Genomic DNA, 22,716 nt, shown 5'->3' with positions numbered 1-22,716 from the left:
TGAGTTTGATTTCTATAATCAGTTTCAACTTCAATAAATTCACTCATTCCATACAAATTCAGAAACCAGAATTTAAATTAAATTCAAATTGTGACTTGAGTCTGACTCGAGAGCAAGTTCATGTGACTCGAGTCCCCAACTCGTTAAATAGATATAAATGATGGTACGGAAAATTAGCTTCACATGTTTCAAAATTAATTAATTCATGTTTCTTTTGGTTGCGACTTTGACACTGTGGATCTCTCCCAGGGGAGTTTCCGGAGCTGCAGGTGAAGATGCGCTCGGTGCTGAGGGTGGAGGTAGAGGCGGTGCGTTTCCTGAAGGAGGAGCCCCACAACATGGACTCCATGTTAAAGAGGGTCAGAGCTCTGACCGAGGCCCTCGGCGCTCTCCGCAGGTACCAAGTGAATTTGGCCTTGCTAAATGTGCTTCCTTCCTTATGCCTGTTACTCCAGGATTAGTCTCACTGGCCAGACTACCTTCCGGGAGAGAGTCTGACAGCGTAGATCTCCACTCTGGACTTGCGAGGGGGGGGGGGGGGGGGGGGGGGGTGGTGGTGCTCTGTTTGGTTTAACCTATCTCTCCCTACAACGGGGGATCCAACCAGTTTTCAGCGTGTTGCAATGAGCTAGCATTGTTGATGTTTCACAGCGGCGCAGGCATTTGAGATAGACAGATTTGTCACGGAGAGAGCGGAAAGGAAATCCATATATGGTCGCAGCCGATCAGTCAGAGCAGGTCGGAGCCAATGGCAGAGCTTGGAAAGGGATTTTCTTCCGCTGCCGTCTGGCAGAGCAAATACCAGCAGCCTGTTTCCATGCAGCCAGACTTCTCTCAGGGAAGGGAGGGAAGTCTGGCAAGCAAGACTAATAATGGATGGAGCATAGCTCACTGATTATATTTCTCCACCTCGTGTCTGAGGTTTGTGATACATCATCCAGTGTTTCTGTAATCCAAGGTTTGCCTCTGAGCAGGGGGTTAGTCGAACCAAAGGTTCCAGGTATATTTGTGGAGGGCTCTGGAATGCAGCCTCCCCCATACGGGTCCCTGGCCGGTGGGGCTATTGCCCTCCTACGCCCTTTGCCATTGTATCTTGGAAGCTATCCTCCGCCGGCGCAGGGATCTCCCCACTATTTGTCCCATAGCTGGGTCGTGGTTTGTTTTGGGGGTTTTCCTTCCCTTAGCTAACGGTTACTACCAGCCGAGTTTGAAATCAGAGTTGACCTTCTCCTAGACGAACTACCTGACAAGGTTTACCGAGCCCCATCTTTCAAGTTCCCACCTCATGTTCCTCTCTCTTATCTTTCCTCTCTCTCTACTGGGCCAAAAAAGAGAAATGCTAAGAAAAGAGAAAAAACAAAGTATTCGAAAAAGGAAAGTATCTTCTATCCAAATGATCTTTGTTTCCCATGTTGTCCTCAGGTGCGTGTCAGAGTCGACCCCTCTGGCCAGATCGGCCCCAGGCGAGCCTCTGGAGGTCCTGGAAACAGAGCAGGCCCCTCCCAAGAAGACCCAGACCCCCCAGAACTCCCCTAAACCCCAGCCCCGATCCTCGGTCAGACCCCCTCTCCCCAACCCCTCGTCCTCCGGGACCCAGGCTGAGGTCTCTCCCGCCACGGCCCACCGAGTCAAGAGCTGTGTGGCCACGGTGATCCAGTCCTCCCAGCACCACCCCAGCCCTCCGCTGACCCCCACTCATGGACGAGACTCGCCAAACGTAGTCAAGGTAGGCCCATTTTGGAACGGCATGTAAAGCTATGTGTATCTATCTATCTATCTATCTATCTATCTATCTATCTATCTATCTATCTATCTATCTATCTATCTATCTATATGTATATATATACCGTATGCACAAATACAAAAAACTTTGTTTTCATGACATTTTCTTACTAATGTGCTAATTAGCTAATATTTTATATATTTTAAAAAGTGAATATCAGTTAGAACACTTTTCTCTGTTGATAAAGTGTTCTTTCATTCTGATGAATAACTAGTTGAGATGACAATACATATATATGTAATAAACCCAGACAGACAAGGTGGTGGAGGACTTGAATCACCCTGAATGTTTATTTTCCAATACATTTATTTATTTATTTATCTTAGACCATTTAGGAAAGTGTTTACCGAGGTAATAAATCAAGTGAGAAGTAGGGTCATTCTCCCATAGACTGCCATGCATTCAGATTTCTTTTTGCAGCCAGTCACCCCCACAGGCCATTCAAAAGAATGCAGGTTTAAGGCTCTTCCACATTGGCTTTATTTTTTAGACCCGGAGTTGTCCCTTGACTTCACCATAGATTTGGGTTTGGGATTGACTCACTAAGTAAAAATGTTCCATCCTCCACAGACTACAGAGAGAGAAGCCCCAGAGGGCCACCCTCCTCCCTCCGACACCACGGGCACCACCACTGCAGACTTTGCCCAGAGGCTCCAGGACGCCCAGGCCAGCATGATGAGCTCCATCCCTGACCTGGAGGTGTCCGGCACCAGCCAGCCTCCCTCCCAGCCCGCCCCTGCACCCCGCTCACAGCACGAGACCCCACTACACCTGACGCTTCAAGGTGGATCTTTATTATCACACAAGCTGACAGCGTTTTGTTCTTAAAGTGTAACTAACCCCCAAAACACTTTTTCAGCTTTTAACCAATATATATGACTTTGGGGGTGGTGTGTGAATAATGCTGGACAAAATTTCCACATTTGAGAGCAAACTGTTGCCATTCTACCATTTGTATCATTTTTCAGCAGCCTAACTGGCATAAGTGCCCTCTATGGGTGGAACACTGTTTTTTTGTGTGCCCTCAAATGAATGGGATATTTGGTACATCCTGACGTCAAGGTGGGTTTAGCACGCGCCCCACTCATGTGAAAATTTGTTTTTTTCCCCATTGATTATTACTGTAGTTCACGCAGCGCGAGCCATTTAAGAGCAATGCATTCATGGGTAATGCCTATTGTGGCTAATGTTAGCCACTAGTTAGTTATGTTACATGGCAGTAAAACGCCACTAAATGACCAAATTGATAGAACTTTTAACCATTTCGAGTAACACTGTTTCCATACGGATCACCAGCGTTAGTTTTTTGTTTATAACGTGGCTATATTCATAACGTTTTATATCTCGGATGCGTTATTTCCAATCCCACATAGGTTACGCCTCGAATCGCACATAGGTTACGCTAAAACCACCACCGCAAAGCGTGTGGGTTTCAGGACGAAACAGTCTCGAGCCACTATCGTCATCTTTAGAGCACAATATTCCTGGAATGTAAGTTTAACTAAACAGTTACATGTCCTCTGCATTCTACATCAAATTAAGATATTACGGGTTGTTTTATTTTGTATGTTAGATACTTATTGGCCAAGATATGTTACTTTATGGGAGAGGAATTCTGCCAGGTAAGGAGAGGAGTGTGGGCGGCCATATTGCCTGCGGGGTTTTCAGATCGAGTGGAGAGCCGTTTTGCAGGAAATCTGGGGGGGTTAGTCCCCTTTTAAGCTTTGTCCTTAAGCTGACCACTAAGTAATGGGAGTTTCCATCTAAAATTTCATTGTGCTTTAATCATTGATAGTATAATAGATCTATAATATATATATATATATATATATATATATATATATATATATATATATATATATATATATATATATATATATAATGGATTGCTTTAATGCTTTATACCAGTGGTTCTCAAAGCTTTTCACATCAAGGACCCCTAAACTGACACACAGACCCCCATCACAAGATTTTGTCACAGGGTCCCCCATCTGATTTTAGATTTGAGATGTTTTGTTGCAGAAAGTGTATGAAACACATTCAGAATTCTAATGAAAATACATTATTCCCATTTTTTCTGAGGAGCACCTGGAACCCCCTCAAGGATCCCTGGGGGTCCCCGGACCCCACTTTGAGAACCACTGCTTTATAGTACAGAAGGAAGGCATGCACATATAAATGAACTTTTGATACTTCGTAAACCTTCATTGTGACAGACAGTTTTTCCTTCAGGAGTTAAAAGGTTTAAGTTGACTTGTGGCTTTTTTTGTAAGGGAAATGATTAGGGTAGCAGCCAGGGAAATTCTTCACTAGTGATCATCTTTTGTATGCCTCTGCCGGTGATAGCCGTGGCTGGAGGCAATTATGTTTTCGGGGTGTCTGTATACATACGTCTGTCCGTCCGTCCGTATGTCCGTTGCTCGGTTAACGCGATATCTCAGGAACGCCTTGATGGAATTTCTTCAAATTGGGCTAGCACATCCAGTTGGACTCACAGATGAACTGCTTAGATTTTGGTGGTCAAAGGTCAAAGTTCAAGGTCACTGTGGCCTCACAGCCTTCAGTTTCATCAAGGAAGGGGGGGGGGGGGGTGGTGGGGTTAGGTATAAGGGGTCATCGCTAGGGATAGGAAGGTCGTAGAGAGTTTGGGTTCGAGGGGCGGCTTGACTTGTTGGCGGAGGCATACAACCACGAGGCGGTAATTTGTAGTTTATAGCCTGAATTGGGCTAATATGCAACACCTAACCAGGACCTTTGCTCTATATCCACTGCAGCCCTGGTGCAGCAGGAAGCAGCTCTGCCAGACACCCAGGAAGACCAAGCTCACAAGCTGCCTGATGAGGTGGACGCCCCGCTGTCACACCCATGTAAGCTTCTCCATTCAATACAGAAAATACATAATATAATAAACAACACGCAGTACAATAATACAACACAAATAATACAGTGCCAACAGAAAGTATTCAACCACCTGGACTTTTCCTGCTTTTTGTGGTGTTACAGCCTAAAGTTGTCATTTTTTTTTTTTTTTTTTTTTAACTTACGGTAGTTAAAATTGGCTAAGTGGGTGGGTGGTGTCTGTGGCGGCGGTGTCTGTCACAATTGTGATGTCATCAGTGATGTCACTCGAGCAAGTGTGATGTAGAAGTGGTGAGGGTATTTAGGGAGAAGAGGAAACATTGAGGGGGCGGACCCCCCGAGTCTTAAATTTGTGTAATATTCTGTGATAGGCAGCATTGTGCCGCAAGGCATCCAGTCTGCCGGAAAACCATTAGAAGAAGAAGAACTGTGATGTAGTAATGTTTTGATGTATTTGTTTTGGTGCCTTCAGCCCCAGCAGAAGCGTCTCAGCCCCCCGCAGCAGCTGTGGAGCCTGCCTCCTCTGACCTCCCTCCCCCCTCGGCTCCCCCCAGCTCGGAGCGCTGCGGCCGGCCGCTGCTGCAGAAGCCCCGACGCTGCAGCCTGGAGAAAGACAGGAAGCAGAGTCCAGACAGCCTGGAGAAAGACAGGAAGCAGAGTCCAGACAGCCTGGAGAAAGACAGGAAGCAGAGTCCAGACAAGGCCGCCAAGTCTCCGCCTCCTCCTCCCCCACGAAGGTCAGCTCACAAGGTTCATTCCAGGCTTCCCATGCATGGGTCCTTGAAATCCCTGAAAGTTTGTGAATTTGATTTAAAAAAAATCAAGGCGTTGAAAGGTTTTGAAAATAGATGTAATAGACATGGGTAATTGAAAGTGCTTGGATTTCTATATATTGTGCAAGAATAAAAAGTTATTTTGAGATTTTTTTTACTTGAACATTAGATGGTGGTATTGGCAGATTCTTTAAGTTAGTTAATGTTGTCACTTTGTAATGTAGTCCATGGGCCAGACCAGATATCGGTACCATATGGGTGGGCAAAACTTTACCTATACTAAATTGTTTATAGGGTCAATATAAGTAAATTAATATATGATAGCCTTTCCACAGGAGTAGCTTTTCATATTTATTGGACATTTTCTTATTTTCCCCTATTTAGTCCATGGGCCAAACACAAAAATTGCACATATCGGTACCACTCAAGTGGACAAATTCTAATCATGATTTTTGAACAGGTATATATCCATAGATGATATTTTAGTATGATAGCCTTTGCAGAATGGCAGCTTTGTCACAGTTATCGGCTCATGAAGTTAGCAAACCTCTACAATAAATTTGATTCTAGGTGCTGATCCATAACCTATTTTAGGCTCAGGACCTTTAACCATGTTCTATGATAACATGTTTAACAACATTGTAAAGGGTAGCTTCTTAGCTTTCATTTGAGCTCAGTTGTGTGTCTGTCTGACAAATAAAGAGCTCACATGGGCTCTTCAAAGTGTCAGTGACATTCATTTTTCCACAGTTTTCGCCTAAATTATAGTCTTTATTTCAGCACTGTGGCATCTAGGAACATCAGAGACACAAACAACAAACATTGGAATACTCATATAGGACTATAAGGATTCAGAAAAGGTATAATGAACCCATACTATCCCATCGTGAGGGGTGAATTTTGCCCTTTGAATTTGGTAGAAGAATGCCTTCTCGAGGGAAATGCGGGCCAGAACCCAAAATGTAAGATATTGGTACCATCCGGGTGGAGAAATTCTACTTGTGATTTTTTTAAATTCCTATGACCATGGTAGCTTATTAGTGCTTAACCACCCCTCTTAAATTATGGACTTATGGGAATTATGGGAAATCATCTTTCTTTCATTATATCCTCTCCCTGGGGTGTCTGGACTTCTAACTGTTAATATTACATGTCTAGATATAGGCATGCTATCCTATGATACTATACATACCATACCATACTATACTATACTAGATAGATACCGTATATATGCTATACTTAATTGTCTACTAAATTGGCACATTTCCCAGTCAAAAAGAGGGTAAATTGGCACGCTTTTCAGTCAGAAATTGTTTTATTTGTGTTACGGTATATGTACAGCTACATTCAAAATGTTTCCAGTCTTTCAACACAATATTAGGACAATCTACCCTTCCTGAGACCATGTCATCCACGAGGGCAACACCATCATCGTCATTCACATCTGAGTCTGTCAGCTGTGCAGCAAGCTCTTCTTCACTGTGTTGGTTGGCACATGCTTGTAGTTTGCACAGGTTTGTGCATTTCAGACCATTATTGAGACATGTGCACTCTGGTGGTTTGCACGACCTCACACACTTGCAGGAGAGCAACTGCAAGACGGCACCTGGTGCTGGGGAACCGTGCATCCACTGGATTTCAAGCTGCCCCTCATCATCTGTGGTCCACCTATGGTCCTTAAAGTACAGTCCATTGTTGATATCATGGGAAACTCCTTTGTGAATCCACTCAGTCCAGATCAATATGAGTTTGTCAGCTTGTCAACTGCAACTGTTGCCCCGCCAGATGTAGCTAACCTGCATGATTCTAGCCACAACATCCAGCAGTGGAGGAAACTGCTCTACAGCGCTGCCAACAAAGTCAGTCTGATCAAATTCTTGTTTGAGGAATGGAAAGGACCCAAACACAGATAGAAACTACAAGACAAGGCCTTATATGTTACCTGTGAAGTAGTCTGCTTCAAAATCAACAAGAACCAATGGGAGGAGGTAACACAGCTCAAATCCTCTCAGGAAGAAGCTGACACCTGCATGCTAATGCATGCTCTCCATGTAGCAGAGTCTGGCTTCAAGGCAGTGATCATCATGGCAGACACAGATGTCCTGCTACTGACTCTGGGTTGGAGCAAGGACATCCCATGCCCAATGTACCAAAAATGTGGAACACAGAACAAGACAATGTTCCAGGACATCACCAAACTATGCAAATCACGCGGCGATAGTATTGCTGGCGCCTTGATTGGCATGCACACGTTCACTGGCTGCAACACTGTCAGCGTATTTGCAGGACACGGAAAAGTGGGCACCCTGAACAGACAGGACATATCAAGAAGCCTTCCTTGAGCTCGGCCGTGCTTGGGATGTCTCTAATGAGCTCTTCAAGAAGCTGCTGGAAATCATGTGCCCCATGTATTATGTATATGTACCCTCTACACACATTACAGATGTCAACCTCCTCCGATACCAACTTTTCTGCACCAGACGTGGGGAGGTCGAGTCCAGCCAGCTTCCACCATTTGAGGATTGGCTATTAATGCATTCCATTCATGCAAAAGATCAGACTGCAATCTCTAGACGGTCTCTTCAAACCCAGCCATCTGTACCAAGCCCCAAGGACCATGGGTGGACCACAGACGATGAGGGGCAGCTTGAAATCCAGTGGATGTGCGGTTCCCCAGCACAAGACCGTTTTGCAGTTGCTCTCCTGCAAGTGTGTGAGGTCGTGCAAACCACCAGAGTGCACAGGTCTCAATAATGGTCTGAAGTGCACAAACCTGTGCAAACTACAAAAATGTGCCAACCAGCACACTCAGATGTGAATGACGATGATGGTGTTGTCCTCGTGGGTGGCATGGTGTCTCAGGAAGGGTAGATTGTCCTAATATTGTCCTGAAAGACTGGAAACATTTTGAATGTGGCTGTTCATATAATGTAACACAAATAAAACTATTTTTGACTGAGAAACGTGTCAATTTACTCTGTTTTTGACTGAGAAATGTGCCACTTTAGTAGACAAGCATAGTATATCTAGTATAGTATAGTATAGTATAGTATAGTATAGTATAGTATAGTATGTACAATATCATAGGATAGTTTGCCTATATCTATGTAATATTAACAGTAGTCCAGACACACCAGGCAACGGATAATGAAAGAAAGATGATTTCCAGGGAGGGCACTTTCCTAGTTTTGAACGACAGCAGTCCATAATTTAAGAGGGGATAAGCACTAATAAGCTACCAGTCATCAAGGTCTATCATATAAAAACATAATCTAGGGATGTATATGAATTTAAAAAAATCACAAGTAAAATTTGCCCACCTGGCTGGTACCGATTTGTTAAATTTAGGGCTCTGGCTCATTTCCCTTGAGAAGTCTTCTACCTTAAGGGCCACATTCACCCCTCACGATGGGATAGTATGGGCACATGATACCTTTTCTGAATCCTTATAGTCCTGTGAGTATTCCAGTGTTTGTTGTTTGTATCTCTGATGTTCCTAGATGCCACAGTGCTGAAATAAAACTATAGTTTAGACGAAAATTGTGGAAAAACGAATGTCACTGACAGTTTGAGGAGCTCCTGTGACCTCTGGATTTGTCAGAGAGACACACAACTGAGGTTAAATAAAAGCTAGGAAGCTACCCTTTAAAATTATATCAAAGATCAAACATGAGTAAAGGTCCTAAAAAGAGCCTAGAATAGGATATGCATCAGCACCTAGAATCCAAATTATTGTAGGGGCTGGCTAACTTCATTAGCTGATAACCGTGAGAAAGCTACCATTCTGGAAAGGCTATCATACTAAAATATCATCTATGGATATATACATGTTCAAAAATCATGATTAGAATTTGCCCACTTGAGTGGTACCGATATGTGACATTTTGGTGTTTGGCCCATGGACTAATGTAGCTTTGTAATGATATCATTATTATCATTATCATCATCCAGAGTCTATGCAGCCAGTCCAGGCCTTACCACAGGAAGGTCAGGAGAGGTGATCTTCACCACCAGGAAAGAGCCTGTTGGAGCACAGGTGTGTGTTTGTGTGTGTGTGTGTGTGTGTGTGTGTGTGTGTGTGTGTGTGTGTGTGTGTGTGTGTGTGTGTGCGTGCGCGCGTGCGTGCGTGCGTGCGTGCGTGTGCGTGCGTGCGGTCCAAAAAGTTCACCACCCTTTAGTGGGCACAGTTTACGCCCTAGGGTGCTGAAATGTGTCATTCAGGTCAAGTGTGTGTGTGTGTGTGTGTGTGTGTGTGTGTGTGTAAAGGTGTGTGTCTGTGTTCATGCCTATTCATAGTATTCCCATGATGTCATATGCATTTCTGACCAATATGGCGCTTTACAGTACAATACACACAGCTCATTGGCTGTTTTTGTCATTTGATTGTAATCACCTGTTAATTGGTAACAGACACCTGTTATTGTCCTACCAAGTTGGCCGTGTGATGATGTAACAGAATACTATGAATTGGTTAAAAGTGGGGCTGTGTGTGTGTGTGGGGGGTCAAGTGTGTGAAGTGTGTGTTGTGTTAATGCCAATTGGCTAAAAGGAGCAGGGGGGAAGGGGGGGGGGGGGGTGCAGGGGTGGGCAGGGGCAGCCCACGCTACTCTACCTCTACCATCCTGCATTTTGGAAATTTGCTTATGTGGTTGCAGCTTTTGCAAATACTGTATGCGCTTGTTTTTAAATTGACCTTCAATTAAATTCCAAGTAGTGTTCAAAATGTCTTACAAAGTCACACATTTAGCTTTTTAAAGCCTTCAGAATCTAAGGCCTGCAAATCTGATAATAGTCAGATTGACAGAGGCCATGACAACACAGGTGCATGTTTCTTCTGGGCGGTAACCTCCTTTATTATTTTCTCCCTCTCCCTCAGGATGAGGATGAGATGGTAGTGGTTGCAGTGCCCAGGCAGCCACCGGAGGTCAAGCCCAAACCCCAGACCCCTCACCCCGCAGTGGGCACGCCTCCTGCCTCCACCCCTGCAGCAGCCATGCCTCCCACCTCCACCCCTGCTCACCCTGCAGCAGCCATGCCTCCCACCTCCACCCCTGCTCACCCTGCAGTGGCCACGCCTCCCACCTCCACCCCTGCTCACCCTGCAGCAGCCATGCCTCCCACCTCCACCCCTGCAGTGGCCACGCCTCCTGCCTCCACCCCTGCTCACCCCGCAGTGGCCACGCCTCCTGTCTCCACCCCTGCTTCTGCTTCAGCAGACACGGAGGAGGACGAGGACGAGGACGACAAGTTCATGAAAGAACTACAGGTATATATTTATTTACCACTTGGATTTGCTAAACCTCCAGAAAACACACTTTTTACCATTAGATGGCATAACACACAGATTTGTATTACATTTTAATGGTCAGAATGCACACACCAGACAATTCAGTCAAGACGCAGGACCTCACACTTGGCGTTTACTAAACGGTTCCAGAGACTTGGCTGGAATCGGTCAGCTACCGGAGATTTCTGTCACTGTGCACGCCTGGTTAAGTCAGCGCACTCCTGCAAATGACCAGAAATCACTGCACACTCACCGAGTATCTCTGTGCACCTGCACACATGGTCCAAATAGTCTGGGAAATTCACTTTTCCACCCCAACACACGTCCAAACACAAAAGGCAGATTATCTCCGCCCACATCAATGTATATTTGCAAGAAAACTCATTGGAACATAATGCTGTCTTTCCTATGCTACATGTTTCCACCTCTATGATTATGATCTTTATTATGCAGAAAGACGGCTTGCACTTGGCTCTATATGGTGACGCTTCACGGTCAGCTTGCTCTCATTGGCTATTGTGGGTTTTCTGCTCAATATTCCATCGTTGTTCCTTTCACACTATATAGGATATCAACTTGTAAATATCAAACATGTTTCATATTTACGATTTGAAATCGGGGAGACTCTGATCTAGTTGTTAGCAGCATTAAGGTTATGTCTCTAAACCCCTCACACAGGATCATTTTGGGCAGATAATGGGTTCAGACCAGCCTCTAGTCGGGAAGGCCCGTGCGATTGGTCCCGTTGACACTGCACTACATCCCTGTCTCTCCAGCCACCACACTCCCACTGACCCTTACCCTTTAACCTTTACCCCCCTCGCCCAGGTGTTTCAGAAATGCACTGTGAAGGAAGTAGGCACCAGATGTGTGGTTGACCTCTCAGCCTCTGACCCCCAGAGCAGAGAGATTGACCCAAAGGTAACATTTAAAAAGTAAATCCACTAACAGCACTAATAATGAATGGCTGAATGTATTCAGGCTCAAGTTGTAATTTTTTAACTCTTTGTTGCACAATGAGTAGGTAGAGGTAGAAGGTAGGTAGGTAGGTAGGTAGGTAGGTAGGTAGAAAAGGTCCTTTAATGTCCTCCAAGGAGGCAATTTGTTGTACAACACATAATCATAAAATCATCAGTAGCACTCAATAATACGACAATAATAATGTGCATTAAAGTGCATATTTATAGCAGCTCGACATATTTAAAGTGCGTATCTATAGCATTATTGCAGAGTACATACTATTGCTGATGACTAGCTATATTCCCATAATCATAATAAAAACAATAATAATAAAATCATGATAAAAAAATAACCAACCAATACTTCACATTCCCTTAATCCTGATCACCACATCTTATTGAATGTTATCTATATCTAATTTATCTATATCAATATCTAATCATTGTCAGCCTGTTTTTTGGTTCCGTGCTGAAGAAGACTTTTAGTTTACTGACATCACCTTACAGGAGTCCTCCAAATCCAACCAGTTACGTCCTCTGCCACCTATGGGCCAAAGTGTGGAATTAAATGCACCTTTAAAAGAATAAATCAGTCAGAGCAGTTTTTAATGGCCAATCAACTTAACTTTTCTTAATGAGAGAGAACACGGGCACTGTAAAAGGAAAGCACACCTGTGCACAGGACACCGTTTTCTCTGACTTTTATCTGTGTCACTAAAGCCATCAAACGATCCAATTTGAACCATGAAGACTTAAAGATCTGATTTTTCTGCTGCAGTGTTTATCTAACTCTAACTAACCTGGCTCTATAATACATACAGTCATGTTTATATCCAACCTGTTAGGAAATATTAAAGTGATGTAGCAGTCTTTAACGCTTTGACTACTCACCTGATTTGTGGTTTGTGTTGAATATCTTCCTCTGCTTTTCACTCACATGCGCTTTTCACTAACCTGACGCTGCCAGATGGATGTAGGTTGGTTCACATTTGTTTCACAACAATACCGCCCCCATCTGGCGGAGTCAGGTTAGCTTTTCACATGAGTCTCTGTGCAATGTACTAATGTCACATTTACAGCTGGCATTTAAATTCTAATGCAGATGAAAAACAATGTATCTAGAGTGCATCTATCAGATACTAATCTCTCTTGGTAAGCCGGGCTTGTACCTGCATGAGGATACATCCCATTCATTTCTCAATCTACTGCTGTGTCTTTGACTCTGAATCAGGGATGAAACGGAACAATTTGGGCTGCTACTCTACTCTTCTGTAAACTCCATCTCTCTCTCTTCTTCTTGGAAAGCATATAAGCCATGGGTGAACAGGCTAACACAGGGTTCCCACGGGGTCCTTGAAATCCTTGAAAGTTTGTGAATTTGAGGGGGGGAAATATATATATATATATATATATATATATATATATATATATATATATATATATATATATATATATATATATATATATATATATCTTATTGTTGTCTGTGAGCTTCTGTAAGCCTGCTAGTTCTCATTATAAAAATGATCGGTGTTGTAACAGTAGCTAACCTTGATCTGCGTCTCAAACTATGGTGTGTTCGGTCCTTGAATTTGAGGGAATTGGGCCTGGAAAGTTCTTGAATTTGAAGGTGTGGGAACCCTGCTAACATTACCATCTCCTCCCTCAACATCTGATTCCATCTTTGGCCATGTGGACTTGACATTCTCTCTACCTGCCTTTTGTGGATTAATAAAAGCAACTACTGTGCTACCCTGCCTTGGCTGCTCAAGTCTTTCCTACTAAATGGGATGGAGTCCACTATCCCTGACTTTATACATGATATAAAACACGTGCATGCAAACACACATGAACCATTAACCACCGTTATACACAATACACAAGCCCACTCACGTCCATACACAATGACTTGTTTGCCAATTCATCAATATACACTGTCCCACTGATCAGATTCAGCTCTGGAGAGACAACCCCTTGTACACCACAGGTGGCAACAGCAGTAGCACTGCACCACAGATCCCCAGGGTAAGGCACGCTCTCCCGGTTCAAACGCACCTCTTCATCATGTGGATTGTAGACTTCCCTTTCCATTGCCCTCATCCAGTGGTTCTCAACCATGTGCCATCCAGGCCCATATGCAACTTTTTATTCCAACCAAACACCACACCAGTAATGATTATGTGCTCATTTCAGTTGGAAACTAGTTTGATTAGGTCCTCCTTTCAGTTGGAAACTAGTTTGAAATAGTGAAGCTGCAGACATGTTTGGTTGGATTGAAAACCTCTCTTGGTGCCATGGCATGTTTGACAACCATGAGGGAAGGTAATTCACAATTAATGGGCCAGCTACTGTATGTACCACCAACTCCCTTTCTTCCTTAAGTCTGCCTTTGCAGGGATCTGACTCCCCTAGAAAACTATACTGTTCAATTGTTGTCTTCATATTTGTAATGCATTGGGTGAAGTACAGATCATTCAAATAAAAATTATTCAATGACCCATTGATGCTAAAGCACTTTGAAAGGAGCTGTCATTGTATTTTTAGTCTGCAAATTGTTTCATTACATTTCTAGTGCATGTAGACAGCAGATCAAAAAGGACCTGTATTTTGAGGTATGGTGGGATGTGTAATTTGCAGAGAAGTTTTCTTCGATCAGCAAGTCCTACCCTCCCAGAATCTCTGGATATATCAATATCTGATATATTAAGACAGTTGCCGATTATGCCTTTAAAGTTAGGATTATAGAAATGGTGACTAGAGTGATTTATTTTTCAATTCTCTAATGATGTAGTCCAGTTCATCTCGTTTTCTGTTTCTAGGTCATGTATTATGTCACTGCAGACCTGTCAGATGAGAATGCTTTACCAGGAGGACATTACCAATGCAAAGGAGAGGAAAGGACATCTCCAACATCACAGGTGGCCAATCAAAATCCTCCCGAGTTACTAACATCTGACCACCAGGTAGCTTCTCAACCAGGAACTGCAGATGGCTGCCTTGATAGACAGGTGATAGCAATTGAACTGGAGGTAGGAAAAGAAGCTGGAAAAGAGGATCTGGGTCCTGAACAGGAGGAAGAAGAGGAGGTGGTCGAACAAGTACCCATGGTAAACCGTGCACCAGCAGAGAAGAAGGTGGAGTCACCCCCAGTGGTAACTTTACATCAAGAAAACGTTCCCGCTGTTGCTAATGTGAGTCCTGATCACAACAACAAAGATATTATCCAGCCAGTGTCCTCCCCAAAACAAGCACCAGTAGACAAGAAGGTCAAGTTCACAACAGTTGTTACTCCACAAAAAGAAAATGTTCCAAACATTGAGATCACAAGTCCTGACCCGAAGAATGTGGAGAAGGTGGTCAAGGAGGTGCCTTCCCTCAACTCGGCACCAGCAGAGAAGAAGTCAAATTTGAAAGTTGTAACCTTACAAGACAAAAACATTCTGCCAGAGAATTGCTCTATAGTGTCGTTACCAAAGTCGGAGGAGGATCAACCCATGAGCTCAGATCAGGGCTGTGTAGCTAACCCCATCCTGGAATCTACCGCCCTATCAAGCAGCGTAACTGAGAGCCAAAGCAGCCAGGAGCAGGAGGCAGCAAGGCAGGTATCCAGGGACCAATCAGGATACACAGAAGAAGGGGGTAGCCTGAGCCCTGATCTATTTGATGACGAGGGTCCTCCCCCTCCACCGCCCCCTACTGGTAAAATATCCTTCCGAATTTCTAAGACTAGAGTCAAGGCGCAATCCAAAGAGGAGGACCTAGCTAAAACCAATAGCTCGGAGAAGATAACTATTGCCGTAGATAGTAGTGGTAATCCCACTCAATATCCACATGAGGAACAAGGTGGTGAGAATACTGATGACTCGGACAATAAACCTGTCGTCATCATCTTCAATGAGCCCATGGATATTCAATCAGCCTACAAGCGGCTGTCTACTATTTTTGAAAGTGAGGAGGATCTGGATAGGATTCTACCACCAGAAATTATTGAGGAGGAAGAGGAGATGAAACAGGAGGAAGGGGAGTGGGATTTTCCTCTGGGGAAAACTGACATTGCTCAAGCAAATATGGGAGTTGAGGTGATAGAAATCACAGCAAATGGTCAGAACTCCCCATGTATCCAGCAAACAACAAATAGATCTCCATCAGATCATATATCTCCTGACAATGAAGACCGGTGTCAACCAGACTCACTTGGAAAGTCGGAGACCAAAAGGAAGTTCAAATTCAAGTTCCCCAAAAACAAACTGGCTGCCATCAGCCAGGCCATTCGAACAGGGACGAGCAAAACTGGGAAGAAGACTCTTGAAGTCGTCGTCTACGAGGAAGAAGAGGAGATAACATCTGACAAACGGCAAATGAAGGAGACCAAGAAGGAGACCAAAGAAACGAAGAGGTTTGAGATCAGCAATATCAAACAACACATAGACTTGGCTCAAGGCAGTGCTTGTAATAGCAACACAGCCTCTTCCATTCAAACCGTCCACTCCAAATCACATAGCCGGAGTGAGGAGCTCTGCAAGAGCGCGTTTGACTCCATTGACAGTCTGGAGGAGTCCATCAAACAGTTGGAAATCACCATGGAAAGCATGGCTATCCCCTCTTCCCCTTCCTCCATTGCCTGTTCACCACCTCTGTCTCCTAGTCGTACCATGGTCTCCAAAGATGATCCTCAGCCTGCAGGCAAAGTCAGAAGGGAAAGGGAGAGAAGCCCTTCGAAGAGGCCAGCCTCTCATGCCCTGAAAGGCCCGAAGCCACCAGAGAGTAAGAGGGCCAAACCTCAGCCTCCCCAGGAGACTGTGAAAGCTTCTGCCAAGAAACAGGTCTGATGGTCTAATGTTCCTCACCCTCCATATCGCATTTGGCTTAAATGGTGCTGGTGGCTGGGTCTCTACTGTGGCTGTCTTGACAGTACCAATATGTCCTGCTGACTCCTTCCTTCTTTGTAACCATGGATCATTTAAAAACTGTGCCATTTTGCATCCTCAAATTAATTCAACCAAATGTTTGCTATAGGACACGGAATGGCCGGTAGAAGCTGAGATATTACGTGACAGAAAAGGATTAGGAGATTAAGAGAGAACTATGATTTTTGGATTCTGATTTTTCTTCATCAAATGAAAATTCTTAATGCATTGGCACTTGCTTGCTGATCAGTGCTTGTTCAGCATTCTTATCAGGGTATCAAATGCTGTCAACAAGATGTACAATGTAAACATGTTTTGAGGATAGCTACAGGACTGACTAAAGTACAAATGTTTTCAATGCAATGTGACAAGTGCCTGTTGACGAGAAATAGCAGCAGGCTAATATTGATGGCATTGATGTAGAGTTAGTATGCTTTCAGTTACTGTAAGTAAATTCACAAAGTAGTCCTACATTCACACTACCATACAAGATCATTGAAAGTAGAGTTGAATTCTCGATCAATATGTTGACAAGATAAGGTGTAAGTCAGAGAAGCATATCATTTTGAAAGACAAAATTATATGAGAATCTACTTACTGAATTGACAAATTAATCCCTCATATACCCCCCAGGTTGAAATACCCCTAGATGAAAGCAAAGTTTTGCTTTTTCTCTCCATCTGTTACTGTGGTCAAACAACTGTATTTGCTGCTTGATATTGAAGCTTTTGGATGTTTCTTTTAATGTTGGTGTTGCTGGGAACGTGATGCTATGTAATTCACTACTCTCTCACGCAACAGAAATGTCTGCTTTGCTTTTTTCAACAACAGCATAATCCTACTTATCCCACACATAATAATCCACTCAGTCTATACCAACTAACTGTTATATTTGTCTCTATCTCTATTCATGACTCTCCCTTCCAGACCTCCAATGGCAGTTCCAGCTCTTCCGGTCAGCGGTTGTTTTCCAAGTCGCGCCACTCGTCCTCTTCTGGGTCGCCAGAGAAGGTGCCCAAGGGCCAGCAGAGCCTGCAGGACAGCCAGAAGCAGTTCAGACAGGTAGAGCCACTCTGACGGGACCTGGGCTTATAGCAGCGCTGAAGTAGTGGATAGAATGGCAAATGACTATCACTGCATCACTGCGTGGACACTAGACAGACACAGATGTTTGTTTGGTGTGCCATGGCTCCTTGTTTAGAGATGTTTGGTCAGATTCAACATGTTCAAACCTTGTTTGTCCGTGGTCGTGGTGTGCCATGGGCTTTAGAAAGGCAGGCCCTAGACTGTACTGATGGCTGACAACAAAGGTCAAAGGTCGCTAGACTCTAGGGATGCACGATGATATCGGCATGTCATCGGTGTCGGCCGATAAAGGCTTGAAAATGAAATATCGGCATCAGCCTGAAATGAACATTTCATTTCATTTGGTAAGATCTTTTCTAAAACTTTCATTGCAAATTGAATGTTGTTGTTTTTGTTGTTGTTGACTTTGTAGCTGATGCCGACTATAAGGGAAATACCACCACTGAATTGTGTACCCCGTGTATGTTACTACTGAGCCAATGGCCAATTAAGTTAGTATAGATGAACATTCACTACCGTGTCTCATAGCCAGAAATTATAGAATAATATACAACTCAACTAGTAAAGATAGAAACTGGCATTGCCCGCGATGCTCTTGTGAGAATAAGTTTATAGTTTATAGTAACGAGAGTGACAATACTACTTCAGTCTTAGGATTTCTAGCTTTGAGAAAGAGTCATTGGGCTTGACTTGAAGGCCGTAGGAATAACATAATATAACATAACATAGAAACACTTATTGAGTGTTATTGCTCTTTGCTGCAGCCTGCATTGTGGCGGGCGCTGACTCGCCGTGTCCCTTGCTCTCTGTTTGCAGGCTGACAGCAGAGGCGCTAGAGCAGCAGCTGGGGATAGTAACCATTCTTTCCTCGCTTTACCTGCTTCTAAGATCCCAGCCTTGTGTCATAGTGGTCATTGTGTGTTGTGCCCTGCCTCCTCAGCTCCTCGCTCCCCCTCTCCTCCCCCCCCTCCCCCTCACAAGTCTTTTATCCCCTCTCTGAATCTGAGTCATCTCCTCTCCTCGTCTAGCCACGTCTCGTCGCCATCCCGCGCTAGCCACGGGCCCCGCAGCGACGCCCTCTCCTCTGCTCCCGTCTCCCAGTGCAACTGCTACTCCTCGTCCTCCTCCTCCCCATCGTCCTCCACCTCCTCCTCTCTCTCCCCCACCTCCTCCTCCTCCTCTTCCCCTCCCTCCCCGTGCTCCTCCTCTCTCCTCCCGGCCGCTGCGAGGAGCGTCCGGACGTCCAGCCCCGGCCCTCCCGCGACCCACGGCGAGAAAGGCCAAACCGGACGGGTCCGACATGCACCGGCGATGGCCTTGAAGGATGCGGCATGAGAGGGGTTTGATGTTTTGGATGTGGTGTTTCAGGGTGTTTAGGGGAGTACATGATGTCATAAACGTGCGGACAGAGGTGGGGTATAGGCGTTATTGTGGAGCCCACTGCTATTCTTGTTAGGACGTGCCCGACTCTGCCTCTGATTGGGTTGGGTTTAGGCATGAGCAGAGCCATTCATTGAGATAGTAAGAGTTGTGCCATCTCCATTCACTCCAATGGACCTTTGTCAGAGGGCTGAATCTCAATGTACACATTCTGATACGTTATACAGAGTCATATTGAATGGTGAAAATTCCATTCTCTATCAACCTTTGTTCTTTTTCTTTTCCCCTCGCAATAGTTCGAGGAAGTAAGGTTCTGGATTTAGCAGCGCTGTACAGTTGCAGCAGAATGGACCGTTTGTGATGTACAATTTGACATTGAAATCGTCAAATTGTATATTATCTGAATTATTTTATGCATTGAAATGGCTCACCATGTACTTCCTGGAACTATCCTTGGAACTAGCTAGAATGGAGCTCATAGCTACGTGAGTCACATGACGATCAAGCATTTTGGACTTCCATTGGCGCGACTCTCTCTTCAATGACTCTGGGCATGAGGAGGTTGGGTTTTAGGCATGAGGAATGATGATTGGTTGGGTTTAGGCATGAGGGTTGATGATTGGTTAGGTTTAGGCATGAGGAGTGATGATTGGTTAAGGTTGGGGTGAGAATAGCAGGGTAAGCCAAGGCAGAGTAGGGCAGGTGACAGTCTTAACGAGAAAAGCAGTGGGATCCATAATAACGCGTGGGGGAGGGCAAAGTCAGTGAAGCGGCAATGCATGGTGTTCCTACAGTAATATTGTGTGATGTTTACCTTTTCACTTTTTTTGATATACTGTGAGAGTTTATATGATCTGTAATTGCAGGGTCTCTATTCACTCCAAATGGAATTGCATACATACATACATATATACATATATATATACATATATATATATATATATACACTTACACTGCTGGGTCCATTTTGGATCTCATCAATCTGTGATGTTCGGGCCATTCCAGGAGATATTTTGTTAAATGTCTTTTTTTGTACATTTTTTTGTCTGTAGCCAGTGTTAAAGTGTTTTAGGGTGAATTTTCCCTTTAAATTCTTCACCTATAGAATACCTGAGTCACGCCCTCTTCCGGGTTTGGGGTGGAAGAGATTTCATTCCTCACTAATTTCCCCATAGACGTTTCTTAAAATCCTTATAAAAAGAATGTTAGTTGGACAAAAAAAGACTCATGAGAGACAATAGAACATTAAACTCGAACAAGGGGCCAGTTAATAAACAAACATGAATAATTAGGGATGCACGATATATCGGCAATCATATCGGTATCGCCTGATGTTAGTCATTTTTTTTTACATATCGGCATCGGTCCGATGTTGCTGTGTTAATATCGGTTATCAAAAATGTTCATATCGGTGCATCCCTATTAATATAAATGTTCCTGGTGGCTCACCTGGTAGCACGCGTACCACAAAGGCTTAGTCCTTTGTGCGGCCGACCCGGGATTGAATCCGACCCGTGGACCCTTGCCGCATGTCATCCCCTCTCTCTTCCCACCTTTCCCGTCTGCCTACTGTCTCATCTAATAAAGGCAAAATGCCCCCCAAAAATAATAATAATAATAATATAAATGTTCCTAGATGGAGTCTAGATTTTTGTGGTGCCAGCCGGATAAGTTTAGTCTGTCAATTTTAACGTTTGAGATTTTTTACACTCTGCCATGAACCCACATAGCATAAATCTGAACCACCAAGCAAACAAATAGTCAAAGCAATAATCAGAGCGACAATGCAAACACAGGGAAGTTCAATATAGATCCAGTGTATTGGAGGTACAATGAAAACCAATCACAAAAGAAAAATGCCCTTGTAAGTCCAAATAATCAACCAAACTAGATGTTATTCACAAAAAAGGAGTTCAGTTAAAAACAAACAAAAAACAATAATAAATCAACAAAAAAGTTAAACATTCTGCGATTTTTTTTTATACTTCAATTCAGTTCTTACATCTATTCAGAGTAAACCCTCTTCCCAAACAAATTAATGAAGGATCTCTCCAAAAAGAAAATTAACCAAACGGCTCAGACTATACATATATATATATATATATATATATATATATATATATATATATATATATATGTATATATATATATATATATATATATATATATACATATACACACACACACACACACATACATAATCATTCCATTTGGTGAATAGAGACTTTCAGGTTTGATTTCCACATTCACAAACTTAGAAACCACCAGCTCTATGCAAATCATCAGTAATATGCAAATATAACAGCTCATTTTGCCGTTCTTCGCCAATCGGTGCCGAGTGCTTTTGACAGCAGTTTTGTTTAACTCTTTGACGTGTGAGATAACGTGCCCTTTCACTTGGCGCTGTTCAATATACTTTTTCTCAGTATGCAAAGTTGATCCAATTCAATTCCTACATAGACAAAATATATTGTTTAACATATGATGTAGATGTATCAAATATCAGTGTACATGTTGTATGTCAGATGAAGGCAAAGATATATGTGAAAGTATAATATATGAGATATATGACATATCTAAATTAGTTTATTTTTTGACCTAAGCTTTGGTTATTGTGCTTATACCAAACCATTCTTAGATGTAGATTTGTAGTGTGTTTTTTGAAGAGACTTTTGCCAAAACAAAGAACTTTTATTCTCAAGATCCTTCACACTGCCAAATCAATCAGTCACTCCTTTACAGACAGACAATCTGGACGGTGTGAAAGGCAAACATCCATGCAGATTCAAGCATTGCATTTTGCAGTTCTTTCAAGGCAGTACTTTACATGAGCAGAAACACCAAAATGTTTGGTTTTAGCTTTTACCACATGCACTGTGTGGACCTTCCACTGTGTGCCATGTAAAACAAGTTTCATATCATAACCTAGTGGCAAGTGTGTTTTTGAGGGGGAGCCTTTAATTGTATACTTATTTTGTTACCTTGCCGACATTCGAACCTCTTGCATGTGTCGTCTGTTAGAGAGAACTTGTCGTGTTCACGGCCCTGTACATAATTGTGCGCTGTTGTTTTTTTGTAAAGCTGTCGGCCATGTTGCACACAAAGTTCAGATGCTTGTTGTGAGGTTGGAGAACTAATAAAGGGCTTCCAGAGTGTTGAGATATTTGTGACGAGTCATTTCACCATGCTGCCAGAAGAGGGCAGTACACACATGCTGCAGCAATGACGATGGCCCAGAAAAGCTTCTCACAGATTTTCTAATTAATATTCTACATTTGCATAATAGACTGTGCTATCTCATAATATTAATTACCCAAGTCCCCCCCAGAAGTGTTCCTGATGTATTTCTAATGGTGTGACACCATATATATATATATACACACCATATATATATATATACCGTATATACATATAATATATATATGTGTATATATGTACTGTATATCTGTGTGTGTGTGTGTGTTTAAAGAAATATTACCTTATACTAGCCTATACTATACTATTAAATTATATTACATGCATAATATATGGCCTACTATTATAATCCAAATCAGTGCAGCTGTCTTTTTGGCAGATATTCCTTTGCTCTGTCTGACTGACACAATACACCTCCATCCTTTGTCGCCTGTTCCTCCCAAACCTTAATGAGATACCCTGGCGCTGTAATTGGCTAAATTATTAG

The 22,716-nt window shown here is 43.3% G+C and overlaps 1 protein-coding gene across 1 annotated transcript in view; it reads left to right on the top strand.

Moving 5' to 3' along the window:
• The window catches only part of LOC310792266 (sickle tail protein-like), a gene marked incomplete at its 5' end in the record, with an annotated part of 79,200 nt that extends 57,027 nt beyond the window's left edge, over positions 1-22,173 (top strand). Inside the window, 12 exons of the mRNA XM_083653988.1 lie at positions 250-397; positions 1,423-1,726; positions 2,354-2,567; positions 4,558-4,650; positions 5,115-5,379; positions 9,367-9,451; positions 10,292-10,681; positions 11,531-11,623; positions 13,612-13,686; positions 14,481-16,484; positions 17,496-17,630; positions 18,471-22,173. Coding sequence (XP_083510114.1) covers positions 250-397; positions 1,423-1,726; positions 2,354-2,567; positions 4,558-4,650; positions 5,115-5,379; positions 9,367-9,451; positions 10,292-10,681; positions 11,531-11,623; positions 13,612-13,686; positions 14,481-16,484; positions 17,496-17,630; positions 18,471-18,989 — 4,325 coding nt within the window. The 3' untranslated portion in view covers positions 18,990-22,173. The remainder of the gene's footprint in view (positions 1-249; positions 398-1,422; positions 1,727-2,353; positions 2,568-4,557; positions 4,651-5,114; positions 5,380-9,366; positions 9,452-10,291; positions 10,682-11,530; positions 11,624-13,611; positions 13,687-14,480; positions 16,485-17,495; positions 17,631-18,470) is intronic.
• Between the last annotated feature and the right edge of the window lie 543 nt (positions 22,174-22,716).

This window comes from Poromitra crassiceps, assembly GCF_964638095.1.
Source record: "Poromitra crassiceps genome assembly, chromosome: 17".
NCBI lineage: Eukaryota > Metazoa > Chordata > Actinopteri > Beryciformes > Melamphaidae > Poromitra > Poromitra crassiceps.
The sequence above is the reverse complement of the archived record's forward strand: the minus strand, read 5'-3'. Positions and strand labels throughout refer to the sequence as shown.